This window comes from Polypterus senegalus, chromosome 14 (genome assembly GCF_016835505.1).
Source record: "Polypterus senegalus isolate Bchr_013 chromosome 14, ASM1683550v1, whole genome shotgun sequence".
In the NCBI taxonomy this organism is placed as follows: Eukaryota; Metazoa; Chordata; class Cladistia; order Polypteriformes; family Polypteridae; genus Polypterus; species Polypterus senegalus.
Window position 1 is genome coordinate 10471856 of NC_053167.1, and position 12558 is coordinate 10484413.

The 12558-nt window shown below is 37.4% G+C and overlaps 1 protein-coding gene across 6 annotated transcripts in view; it reads right to left on the reverse strand.

The window, feature by feature from the left end:
- The window catches only part of ppp4r1l (protein phosphatase 4, regulatory subunit 1-like), a 66368-nt gene that overhangs the window by 21334 nt on the left and 32476 nt on the right, over positions 1–12558 (reverse strand). For all 6 annotated transcript variants that reach the window (XR_005630539.1, XR_005630540.1, XR_005630537.1 and 3 more), the window contains exons 3-13: positions 12179–12308; positions 10656–10762; positions 8882–9024; positions 8645–8791; positions 8456–8563; positions 4877–4942; positions 4560–4718; positions 4338–4468; positions 1645–2051; positions 655–881; positions 495–566 (exon numbers count right to left, since the gene is read on the reverse strand). Coding sequence is in view for 1 of the 6 variants with exons in the window: in XM_039735540.1 (XP_039591474.1) it covers positions 495–566; positions 655–881; positions 1645–2051; positions 4338–4468; positions 4560–4718; positions 4877–4942; positions 8456–8563; positions 8645–8791; positions 8882–9024; positions 10656–10762; positions 12179–12308 (1697 nt within the window). In the remaining 5 variants the exon portion in view is untranslated. The remainder of the gene's footprint in view (positions 1–494; positions 567–654; positions 882–1644; positions 2052–4337; positions 4469–4559; positions 4719–4876; positions 4943–8455; positions 8564–8644; positions 8792–8881; positions 9025–10655; positions 10763–12178; positions 12309–12558) is intronic.

Genomic DNA, 12558 nt, shown 5'->3' on the forward strand with positions numbered 1-12558 from the left:
TTCACAGTGCTATAGACAAGAAAAATTTGAAATGAGCAGTTTGTAAGCATAACATTAAGATAAAGGACTCTGGTACACTACAAACCAGTGGAAAAATGTAACTTCTTGGACATACACTATTGCAGCGTTTCTCAACCCTTAAGTATTTGCGACCCGAGTTTTCATAACAGTTTTAATCGCCCCCCCCTAACATTTTTTTGAAATGTAGATGCATATTTTATTATACCTACTTAACTTTTATCGACATTTATCTAACTCTATATTTATTGTTCTAGTATCAGAATGTAGTTTAAGTTAATTTGTTTTGGTTTCAACAGATATTTTTTTCATATTTTTGATTCTTGTTTTCTTTTTTTCACATCTTGGCGCCCCCCTTTTTGTTACTTCATGCCCCCCTAGGGGGGGCCTACCCCACAGGTTGAGAACCACTGCACTATTGCAATCCTTCAATATTTCAGCATCCATACTGCCTATATAGCATAATAAAATTCTACCTGAACTTTTGTCTTCTCTTCATCAAATAGCAGATCTGGATCCTTTGCCATCTCCTGCACGTTTTCAATCAGCTAACGACAAGACATGGTTGGAATTATTTGTATGGTCAAAAGTATTGAAAGTCTATCTGCCTAATGCCAAGTAGGTGTTGAAACTCACCAAGTCAGAATCACTTGAAGACGTCTGTTCAGAAGCATGATGGTCTTCATCTTGCACTATGGGTTCCATAATTGATTCCTCTTTTCCCTCTTGTAGCTGAGATACAGACATGTCAAGTGATCCCTTATCAACTTTCTGAAGAAGCTCACTTTCTTCTTCCTCCTCCTCTTCTACCTCAGATTCTAGTTTGGATACTTTGAGGGCAGCAGAAAGGACCTGGACCTGTGCTGTATACATAAGAACATGAAAAGTAAACTTGCCAATACAGTTCTTTAAAAATATGTTACTACATGCTTCTACTTTCTTGTGCAGGGGTGTCCTATTCTGATCGTGAAGGGCCACAGTGGCTACAAGTTTACATTCAGCTTATGTTGCTAATTAACTTCATTTGATTAATTTGCTTTTTAAGACTCAGACCCTTTAAATCAGTGGTGAGCAATATCCGTCCTGGAGGGCTTCAGTGGGTGCAGGCTTTTGTTCCAACCCAATTGTTTCATGAAAAAGAATTTATTTTGATGAAGTATTTATTGCTCAAGTGACATTTTTATGTTTCATTTTATAGTAGTCTTGTTAAGATTTTGAACCCTTAATTACTTATTTTAGTCTTAAAACAGCTGGATTCACTGTTTTTTAATTGGCTGCTTATTAGCAATAAAATGCAAATGACAAACAAACCAGCGGTTCTCCATCTAGCTTGTTTCATACATAAAGAGAGTCTAATAAAAGTATTCAGAAGGAAACTAAACAGAAAATGAAGAACTGAAAATTACTCTTCCACTTATGCTTCAAATTTTCAAAGGAAAAAAAAATCTGATTTAAGACCGACCTGACACTGCAGAGTTAAAATACTAACAAGTCATGAAATTAAATAAGACCTGCTATTGTGAAGGATTTTCTAATTAAGCAACTGGATTGGAACAAAAACCTACTACTACTGCTACTGTGGCTCTCCAGGACCAATTTTGACCATCAAAAAATCTTTGTGCTTACCAAGCACATCTGGGTCATCCATCCGATGCTGAAGACTCTCCAGAACTTTCTGAATTGCACTGGTGGCTGGGTCCTCAGGTTTCCTATTTTGTTCATCAATTTCATCCTTCTCTCTTTGCATTTGTTCCAATTCCAGGCTGATATCTGGAAGTGGTGGTCTCCAGTAATTGAAGGTACTGTAGTGGTCCTCTGAAATATCTGAACAATCACTCTTCTGGGCCTCTTTCAAGGGCAGTTCTACAGTATGTGCTGATACTGCGCCCTGGTTACATAATACAGCACTAACACAATCTTTAGGGGCATGACAGCTATCAGCAGGTGGAGAGGCAGCATTAGTGAAGTTTCCAGACATACATGGAGGTTTTTGGGAGTCTCGAGTGTCTGACAATTCTCCAAGATTGTTGCACCTATGTTAACCAACAAAAAGAGAGGGGATATTTAAGGGAAAATAGAAGGCAAATTAAAGGAATTATCAGCAAAAGGAAGCTCAAGGGACACTTCATAGACACAATGCTCCTAAACAGAGTGAGCAGCAACATAATTTTCATATGTACAATTTGGCATTACTAAACATTCTCAAACTGTCTTAATTCAATTTGTGGATTCAGAGGCTGCAGCCTACCCATGCAGCACCAAGGCAAAACAGAAAACAAGCCTTAACAAATCACTAGCCCATCACAGGGTCCACTCACTCAAAACACCCGCACTCATATTCACACAGAGCCAACATGGAATCATATTAAAGATACCCAGTGGAATCCCACTTAGAAACTATGAGAAAGTACAAAACTCCACCAGACAGTGCCTCGGGCACAATATTTCAAACCTCAATGAGGAATAATGAGGCAGCAGCTTTAACCACTGAACCAGTGTGCTGCTCCATCTGCAATACACACATTACAAATTATTATAATTGGATACAAATGTACAATTTCAAGTGCTTTCTAAAATATTTACAGGATATTCCAGCTGCTCTTCAAATATGGATGAAGTGAAGTTTAATCAAACCTAAAGCATCATTAATGAAGTAGTTGCCCCTATTTGACAAGGCAACCACAAATAGAAGGCTTCTTTCTTGGTTGTTGTCTATGTCACCACTTTTCACCATCGAGTATAAAGTTGTGGTAAAAAGTTTTGGCAGTGACACAAATTTTGTGATTTGCAATATTTGCAGCTTCAGTTTTTGTTGTGGCAATTCACATTGTTTTTTTATTATTGCGCAGAGTGATCAGATGCATATTAATTAATTGCAAAGAGTTTTATTAACATAAAAATTTAACATTGTCACAAAAACCCATTTTCACTTATTTTAGCCCTGACTGAGTCGTCAGCTACAGAATCATGTTGCCACCAGTGCAGAGCTTGTTCAGTACTGGTAGCAGGTGGTTGTGAGTGCATCCGCATGCACAGTGAGGTGACGACTTTTGGACAATGGCCTTGTGTCAAGAAGGGCAGCAAAAAAGCCACTTCTTTCCAAGAAAAACCATCAAGGACAGATTGACAATACCAAGACTGGACAGCTGAAGACTGGTGCATTATTTTTGTGGATGAATCCTCCTTTAAACTGTTTAGGACATCTGGAAAATTGATTGTCTGGAGAAGGAAAAGGTGAACGCTACCATGTATCCATGTGTGGGGCTGCTTACCATCCAATAGAGTGAGCCCACTCACAATTCTGCCCAAGAACACTATTACAAATAAAAAGTGGTATCAAAACATCACCCAAGAGCAACTTCTCCCAATAATCCAGGTGCAATCTGGTGAAGATCTGTGCATTTTCCAGAATGATGGAGCACCATGTCACAAGGCAAAGTGATAACAAAGTGTCTTGGAGATCATAATATTGAATGTTTGGATACATGGCCAGGAAACTCCCCAGATCTTAATATCATTGAGAACCTGTGGTCAATTCTCAAAAGGCAGGTGGGCAAGCAGAAGCCCACAAATAGGGAGTGATTAACTCCAAGCACTAAGAAGTCAAGAATGGATCACTGTCAGACAAGACGACAGGATTTAGCCCAGAAGCCGATATCCTGCATGCCAGAGCAAATTGCACAAAATATGAAGAAAAAGGGTCAACACTGTAAATACCGTGTTTACATAAATTAATAAATAAACTTGATGTATTTGCCAATAAAACCCTTTGAAACTTATGAAATGTTTATAATTGTTCTTCATTATGCCACAGAAACGTAAAAGGTTCATAAGGCTCCCCTACCTTTCCCCTCCACTTCTCCATAAATGGGCTTAACACTAGATCCTCTAACCCAGGACGCAACTTTCCTTCTTTCAAACTAGTTAACTCAGATTTGTGTTTTGTTTTATAGTGTATTTTGCAAAAGCAGTAGAACTCTGCTATTAAGAGGTAATAACATACTACACAGGATATAAAAATCTTCACATTGGGAAGTGATGTCCTTCAAAAATAAGTATATATCCCAAGTTTAAAAACTAATGTTCAGTGACAGTTGGCAATACATTATATCAAAAGGCCACCCCTCTATGTGCTGCCATTCATAAATGCTTTGTTGCTTTTAATGTGGTCAGCTAGCTAAAAGGGTGAATAGCAACCCAGAGGTAACACCCTGATACAAACTGATACTTTCAAACTTGCTTGGAGTGCTTATGTGAAAGGGGGCCCTTGTTTCTCTGAAACCAGCTAACACTCAGTAAATAAAAGATAAGCTTCTCACCTAGACATGTCTGAACTGCATTTAGCAATCTCACAAAGGGCACCTTGCTCCTTAAATGGTAGCCCAGAGGCAGCAGAACTGGCAAAGGTCGAAATGAATCGCCCAAGGGACTGAAATGCTGCCTGCCTGACCTGGAAGAATTAAAAGGAAGCCAAAATGATAAAGTTTAGTAATTATTTCAACACATTTCTTGTTCTAATAAAATAGCAAATCTATACCCACCCAGCGTGAAGGGTCACTGATAAGATTGATGAATAGAGGAGAAAGTTTTGTACGCCGCACCTCTGCAGATGTGCAGTTGGACACCGTCATGAAGCACTCTGCACAGGCTTTACGTACTCCCCATACAGTGTCCGAGCATAGCTCAAAGAATTTGGCAATCTGAACCAAAGATAAGACGTCAGTTTCAAGGTACAGAAAAATCACATTTGGCATGAGTAACAAAACACAGGCCCTGCTGCAATGAACTATAGGCTATTCTTGCAGGAAATTCAGGTGTTATTCACTCAAGCACAATTTAGCCTCTTCAATTTGCTCACCAGAAGTTTTTCAGTGGCATCCTGTCCCACGATTGTACAGAAGTCTCCAAAATTAGATGCACAGACCTACAAACAGAGGTAACCCATTCTAAGAACAAACTTGTAACTTACAAGGAGCCAAAAGTCAAACAAATACCATTTCATAGAAATCAATATAAGAAATAGGTTAAAGTATATATTTCAGTAATTTATAGATATTAACTGATCATTTTACAATACTATACAACATATTTGTAAATAAAGAAATATACTAAATAGGTCCTAGGAAGTTTATCAGAAATTGTAAGTTACAGTACTTCCATGAATTTAACATGATTACATCCAACATCAGAAACATAAAGACAACTTGCATTCAATGCCATAATAAAATCAGTTTTAAAACCTATTAAACCATTATATTGTGAATATGGTATCTCATCGATTCCCAGTTTAAAACTGCATGGATTATTACTACCATCCCTATGCACTAGAAGAGGTAGATACTACTTATTTCTTAAATGCAAGTAGTTCACTTATTTTTTCTGGTTTATACATTTGTTTGATGGGTATGCCAAATTAAACATCATTAAATCCTTGTCAGTATTTTCCATATTTTAATTGCTTGTTCATTAAGCTAATGCTGTTCTGGACAACAAGACACTGCTTATCACTTGTTAAGTATGTCTATTTAAAATCTATACCAATGCTCAGAAAGTAAAACTTTATGAATTTACAGCAAGTACTATTTAACAACAGGTACTGCAGATATGAGGACTGAAAAAATATAACATAAGGAATGTAAATTGGTATTCAGTTCTTTATAATTGCTATTCATTTTAGACTGTTATTTTTGAGGTTTAATCTTTCTATAAGTAAAGGCAAAGTGCCAACTCCAATGTAAACAAACAATCATATGTAAAAGTATGAAATAGTCATTTTGCAAAACAAGCAAGCAGCCAAGAAATACTGCACCATAAATACTTTATGAGTTCGACAATGATATCTGGTTGGAAAATTCTAATCTTGACTGGCCTCTTGGATTTGTAGACTCAGTGATCAAATAGTAACAATGATGACAATGAACTGAAAACGTTTACAGCCATAGATCTAATGTTTTATACCTTTTTAATATGTTTCTTCCCCAAACAAGATGTTTTTTGAAATCAAAGGTGTATTAAATGAAATGAAAGTAAAATTAGATAAGCAAATCAAGAGCCCGAGAACACTTGAGCTTCTGGCTAAATGAGAATGAGGCAAGAGCAAACATTTGAAAATGCTGACACAAGATCATACAATTTGCCAACAAGAGTAGCCCGTTCGGTTCCTCCAACATCTTAAAATGCTTTAAAACCAATGTTGGGTTTTTATGCTTCAACAACATGACTTGCTTGATCCACACACTCTCATAAGACTTTGAATGAAATCAATTCCTTAATAGTTTGTCTTGAATGCATGCCCCTTGATTCCCACTGGTACACACACTTTTGTTATTTCCTAAATTGCATTAGAAATTTCTAAGCAGTCTGAGTGAAGCCAATGTCACATTACACAGTAAGGTCCATAAGTATTGGGAAAATGACAATTTTCATAATTTTGGTACTGTATACGACAATTGATTTGAAATAAAGAAATCATTATGCAATTGAAGTGTAAATGTTCAGCTTTAATTCAAGGGGTTTAATGTAACTACCATATGAGCCATTTAGGAACGACAGCAATTTTTATACATGGTCCCCCCATTTTTAGGGGCTCAAAAATATTTGGACAATTGACCAACGTTATTTCATTAACTAGTAAGCAGGTAGAAGTTCTGGAATTGATTCCATGTAGGGAATTTGCATTTGGAAGCTATCACTATGAAATCTCAATACGAGGTCCAAAGAGCTCTTCATGCAAGTAAAAACAGGCCATCATTAGAAAGAGAAAACAAGAAACCCATCCAAGAGATAGCAGAAACACTAGAAGTGGTCAAATCTTAAAAAGAAGGGCTTACAACAAGGTACAAATCACTGGTTAGCCACAAACATAGGAAGAAGAGATTGAACTTGGACAGTCCAGTCCAATTTTGGACCAGTTTCCCTTTGACAAAGGAAACTAAGATCAATATGTACCAGAATGATGGTTAGAGTATGGAGAATGGAAAGAACAGCTCACGATCGGTAGCATACTACATCATCTGTGAAACATGGTGGAGGCAGTGCAATGGCATGGATGTGTATGTGCATGACTTCAAATAAAAATGGATCACTACTGTTTATTGGTGATATGACTGCACATAGAAGTAGCAGTATGAATTCTGAAGTGTACAGAGCTACATCATCTACTCAGATTTGGACAAATGCTGCAAAACTGATAGAACGCTTCATGGTACAGATGCGCAATGAGCCAAAACATACTACAAAAGTAAACTAACTGCTTTTCAAGGCAAATAAGTGGAATATTCTTTAATGGCCACATCAGTCAACTCACCTCAACCCAACTGCATTGAACTTGCTGAAGACAAAACTGATAATACTAATAAAACTAATAAACAAGCAGCACCTGAAGACAGCTGAAGTAAAGGCTTGACAAAGTATCACTAAGGTGGAAACTCTGCACTTGGAGATTGTCATGATTTCCAGGCTTCAGGCAGTCATTGACTGCAAAGGGATTTCAACCAAATATTGAAAATGATTACATTTATAGTGGGTTTGGGTTACCATGTATAATAAATGGCTGCCTTTCCTAAATGACTCATTCAAAATTTTTCTTAAACTCATTTAAATTAAAGCTCCAAGTCTCACATCTTGATTGCCTCATTTCAAATTCACTGTGGTGGTGTACAGACCCAAAATTGTGAAAAGTGTGTCACTGTCCAAATACTTAACGGACCTAACTGTAGTTATAGGGTATGCCAGACATGGCAACTACAGCTGCTGATCTTGTAGCCAGAGCAGGTCACATTACAAAAACAGAAATTGAAAGGCATGTCAGATTAGCCACTGCCTGTGGGAAGGTTTACAGGTTTGGGGATTTCAGCTGCAATCTCTGCCCCCTTTTTCTTCTTCTGTTCTACTGTGGTGTACTAAATATTTCATATCAGACAGATGAACCTCTCTTCTGTTTGCGAGGTCCAAAAACACTTGCATTTTTATTCCTAATCTATTATATGCATTGTACCTCTGGGTAAGCAATCATTTGTTGTCCACTCTAGCATACACTGAGCCCATCCCTATGATTTAAGAAAAATCATTATCAGGGTGAGCTGCAGAACAGTCAAACTGAGTCACTATGTCACACAATGGGACTGGTGCTCACAAGAGCATACTGCAACTGTCCCGACTTGCTGAGAATATGTAAATGAAGTCAGCAGCTGAAAATCACTGTAAAAGTCATGTAAGGTGACATGCAATTAAACAAACTAAACTAACAATCATGAATCTATCCATCTGTATAAATCCCATATGCCCTGATGCTAATTATGTGGTAAAAAATGTTTTTTGGATAACCTACACACCTCATTAAATGAGATCCTTGAACAGTTTACAGAAATCTTTTGCTGAAATTGGCACACTTCTGCCAATTATTAAAGGAAAAAAAAAACCACAAAAACAAACTTACCTTGCGAACCTGAAAGAGTCGGCTATCGCTGCAGAGATCACAGAAACGTCGCAGCAGCAGATGCTCCACCGTGTCCCTTGTTAGCATGGACACAAGCTTGCACATGATCTATGAAGATTACAGATGTTAAAGTGACAAAACTCTAAAGATGAATGCTCTCCATTTCACATTTCCCCATCATCAACTTACAGCCACAGCTTCAATTTTGTAGTCATCGTCACTGTTTGGAGTAGTCAGTTCTAAAAGCACCGGGCAAACCTTAGACTCAACATCTCGCTTATTAATGACACCTTGTTCTAGAAGTACAAGCAAAGCTGCCTGGCTGGTCTTTCGCACCTGTAAACATAAGAAGATCCAGGAAAGCAAACATGCACTTAGTGTGTTTTACTAGTATATTATCAGAGTAGTTTCATACAGAACACTAACCTGGTTATTTGGATCTGTGAGGTAGCGAACAACAATTGGTACAAGATATCGTGAGAATGCTACTGGGAAATTTGGTCGGCTCTCATGCAGAAACATGGCAATATTGGGCAGTTGCTCCATGAGTTCTGCTCGAACTGTAGGCTCTAGAAGTGAAAAAATAAACATTAATACAGATCCTGCACACTGGGATGATCTACAAAAAAGTGCAAAGAGTTGAGGTTTGTAAAATCATTTCTCCACAAGGCTTATTTTTGACAATTTGAAATGGCTTGCTTAAGTGTGAAATTTCAGCCCGACTGTAAAAAATTTTGAGTTTGCCTCATTCTGCACATTTTATTTGTACAGTATTGTTACTGCATACATACTCTTGTGCAGGGTACTTATTAGGCTAAGTGATTAGTAAACAATTAAAAAAAATGAAAGAACAAATTGTAGTACTAAGGTAGAATTCACAGAACATTCTAGTAGTAAGTGGATGTTCCCAGAACATTCTAGTATGCATTAGGAGTTTTAAGAACAAGCTAGTAGTAAGTAGGAAATTATATTTTATTCCTACTTTATTCACAGTTCACACAGAAATATTTTTAGAAGCATTTGGTAACAAATGGTGCCTATGTAATTGTTGAAAACTTCACAACTTATAATGGCCGTAACAGTGTGTTACTTTAATAGAGGAGTTATTGACGTAATATGGCTTAATCTACTGTAGTTTAGGTCCGACCCAGAGAACTGATTGCTTGGAAAGCTAATCTTCCATTAATTCACAGCAACTACTAGGTGGACTAAACATGCTATAACTAGTCCAGGTGTTTATGTGTTGAAAATTTTTCACTTTAAATCTCATGTTAAGATGACCAAATGTGAATCCAAGATTATCACAAATATTGCTCTGTTTGTCAGTCTTGTTTTTATGTCAAACAGTGGAATGAAGTACGATTTGCAATCCAGGTTCCTTTCAATGCCATTGAGTTTTTATCAGTTCTTAAGAATTGTCCAAACCAGGCTGTTGCCAGCAATGCATATGCAGTATTTTCAAGGCACCTCTGTTTTGTGTCATAACATTTGACAGTCTTGGCCCTTTTTTGATGACAGAGTCTCAGCAGAAACAAAGGAACAGATATGCAAAGCCTGCAGCAGCCACTGTTACCTGACATTTTTTGATATCTTAACTTTACGAATGATTCTGAACAGCTGAATTTGGAGGATCTGGTAACTGAAACAACATTCTTCTTTGATGTCCTTATTGAAAAAGGCAAAGTCTTAGGCATTTCTCAAGAAACCATCAGAATGGTGGACAGATGATGCAGTCTTCAACAAATTTTGTGAACCGTTGGCATGCATGATAGTAGTGAATGACACAGATGAAGAGGTATAACTCTCATTAAAAAGTATAATGAAATACAGAGAAAGGAGGAGAAACAGAAGCAGTTTATTCTTCAAATGGTTACAAACCATCTCAAGAATTTCCCAACTTCATCTAATGTCGTAGTCCAGCTAGTGTGGAACAGATGTCTGCTGCTCTGTTCAGATGACATAAAAAACTGCCAAATGGAGTAATCTCTAAATGTTGCTTATTTTCATTAAAATGTTGTATGTTTGTTACACATAACACACAAAATATTTTATATGATAAAGAATAAAAATAGCCTTGTGGAGAAATTGAAGCTGTTAGTTTTTTTAATTTAATTTTGGAGCACCCAACTGCCGCATATCCAAGTGTTATAACCAAATTACATACCCAGTCTAGAAACCAACCACATCATTGAATACATACCACAGTCTTCTGACATCCGAGACACTGTTTCCATAACTGTGAGGAAATCATTCTCATTGTCACTAAATTCACGCAGGACATCTAGAAGTCCACGTGCCACTATCTGTCTTTAAAAGAAAAAAAAAATTCAAAATGACTGTAAAGATGATTACTGTATTCTCCTTAATAAGCAGTTCAAAATCTGGCTGCTTCCTAAAGTATTACATTTTCCATGACCAGTCCCAATATACACGCAAGCCCTGAATTATGCATAGTTTACCTCTGAAAACTGTTACACATGCAAAAGCTATTTTATTATATTAATTGAGCAGAAACTATATACATAGTAAGGGTACTGTTAAAGATTTAACTTGCTCTACACAATATGCTTTCTATTCAAGGAGAAACCTAGTCTATAAACACGGTACTGAGAGAGATGCAATGTACTGACAACTAGTGAAGTTTACAAATTAAGTTCAGTGGTGTGATGAACAGTTCAGATCAAGTTCCAGTTATAGACTGGAAAAAAACAAACCAGAGAAACTCCAACTTCTCTTCACATGCAGGTCTAAAAAGGCAAAAGCAGTAACCTTCAAAGTGAACCAGCTAAATAGCCCCTCTGTGGCTATTATTTGGAACTGAGCAGCTTTCAGTAATAACTTGAAATCCTGAGGCATAACACACTAGTTGGAGGTGTTACGGAGCTGTCAACATCAGCCAAACTCTTGTGGTAACATACTGTAGTGCAGACAAAGAGCCGAGCCAAACCACATATCTCTACAAGACAAACATCCCAATGTTGAATAGTGGCTGACAGGCCTGTTTGGCACATTTCCTGGTTTCTGCCACACACATCAAGGCATTCAAGCAAAGTCTTACCCCAATGCCTCCCCATGCTCTTTTATTAGGAAATAAACCACACCCGACAGTTAACAGTGCAGAAGTTCATAATGTGGGGATCATGGGAAAGATTTCTGAAAGGGGTATTAGCAGTACTTTTTAAAACCTCAATACATTCACACAAAAACTACCAAATGGAGTCTTAATGTGAAGCTTTTCTATTTAGCACTTCATTCTAACAGAATGTTAATGAAACATTTTTGTTGGCGGGAAAAACACCAGTTCCCTGCCCTTCCCCAGCCCCCATCCATTAGGCATGGTATTACAAATGGTTTTAAGAACAGACAATTAACATTCACTTGAAACTGGAACAACCAGTATCCATGAACCACACCCCCTTATAAAATTAAACCATAGTTCAAAAAAGGGATACAATAAGAAAGGATATATGGAGGACTCACTAGACCCAGCAGAATCAAATCTAAATCTTCACAGATGAAGTGTTTCTCTGCATCCATTACACATAAAATAATCCAAAAGCCAAGATGTCAACCAGGCTTTCCCATCCCATCCCCTTTCCCACTAGTCAACAGAATAAGAGTCAAGATACTGTTCTGGATATGTGAAATAACTCTATTGAGTCTATTTTCTGGCAGTGAAGTAAATCTAGTCAGTCTATTTTGTGGCAGAACTTAAATACCTACCTATTGAATACATTTTCACTGAAGGCATATTTTTCCAGTCGGCCCAAAGGAGTCAGATTATCCTGGCCAGCATCCAGAAAAGCTGTAATTCTAATGCCATCACATTCTCCTCCATAGTCATCAAACCCAACTGTAAAAAGATTTCAATCCAAGAGTTAGTGTCTACATTTGTAGTAAACATGTCTTCTTTATTTGAGACTGTCACACTGAACTGCATTCTTAGCTACTAAATGGTTTACTGTTACAGTATCTTTAAATTTTGAAGTTACTGAATAAATAAGTCAGTTCTACAAGCCAGTGTTTTGGAGTTGTCTTGCCAGTGGAACCCTTAGCAAAAGTATGAAGCTACAAGCCCTCATGAGCTGACAGTAGTTTGCCTG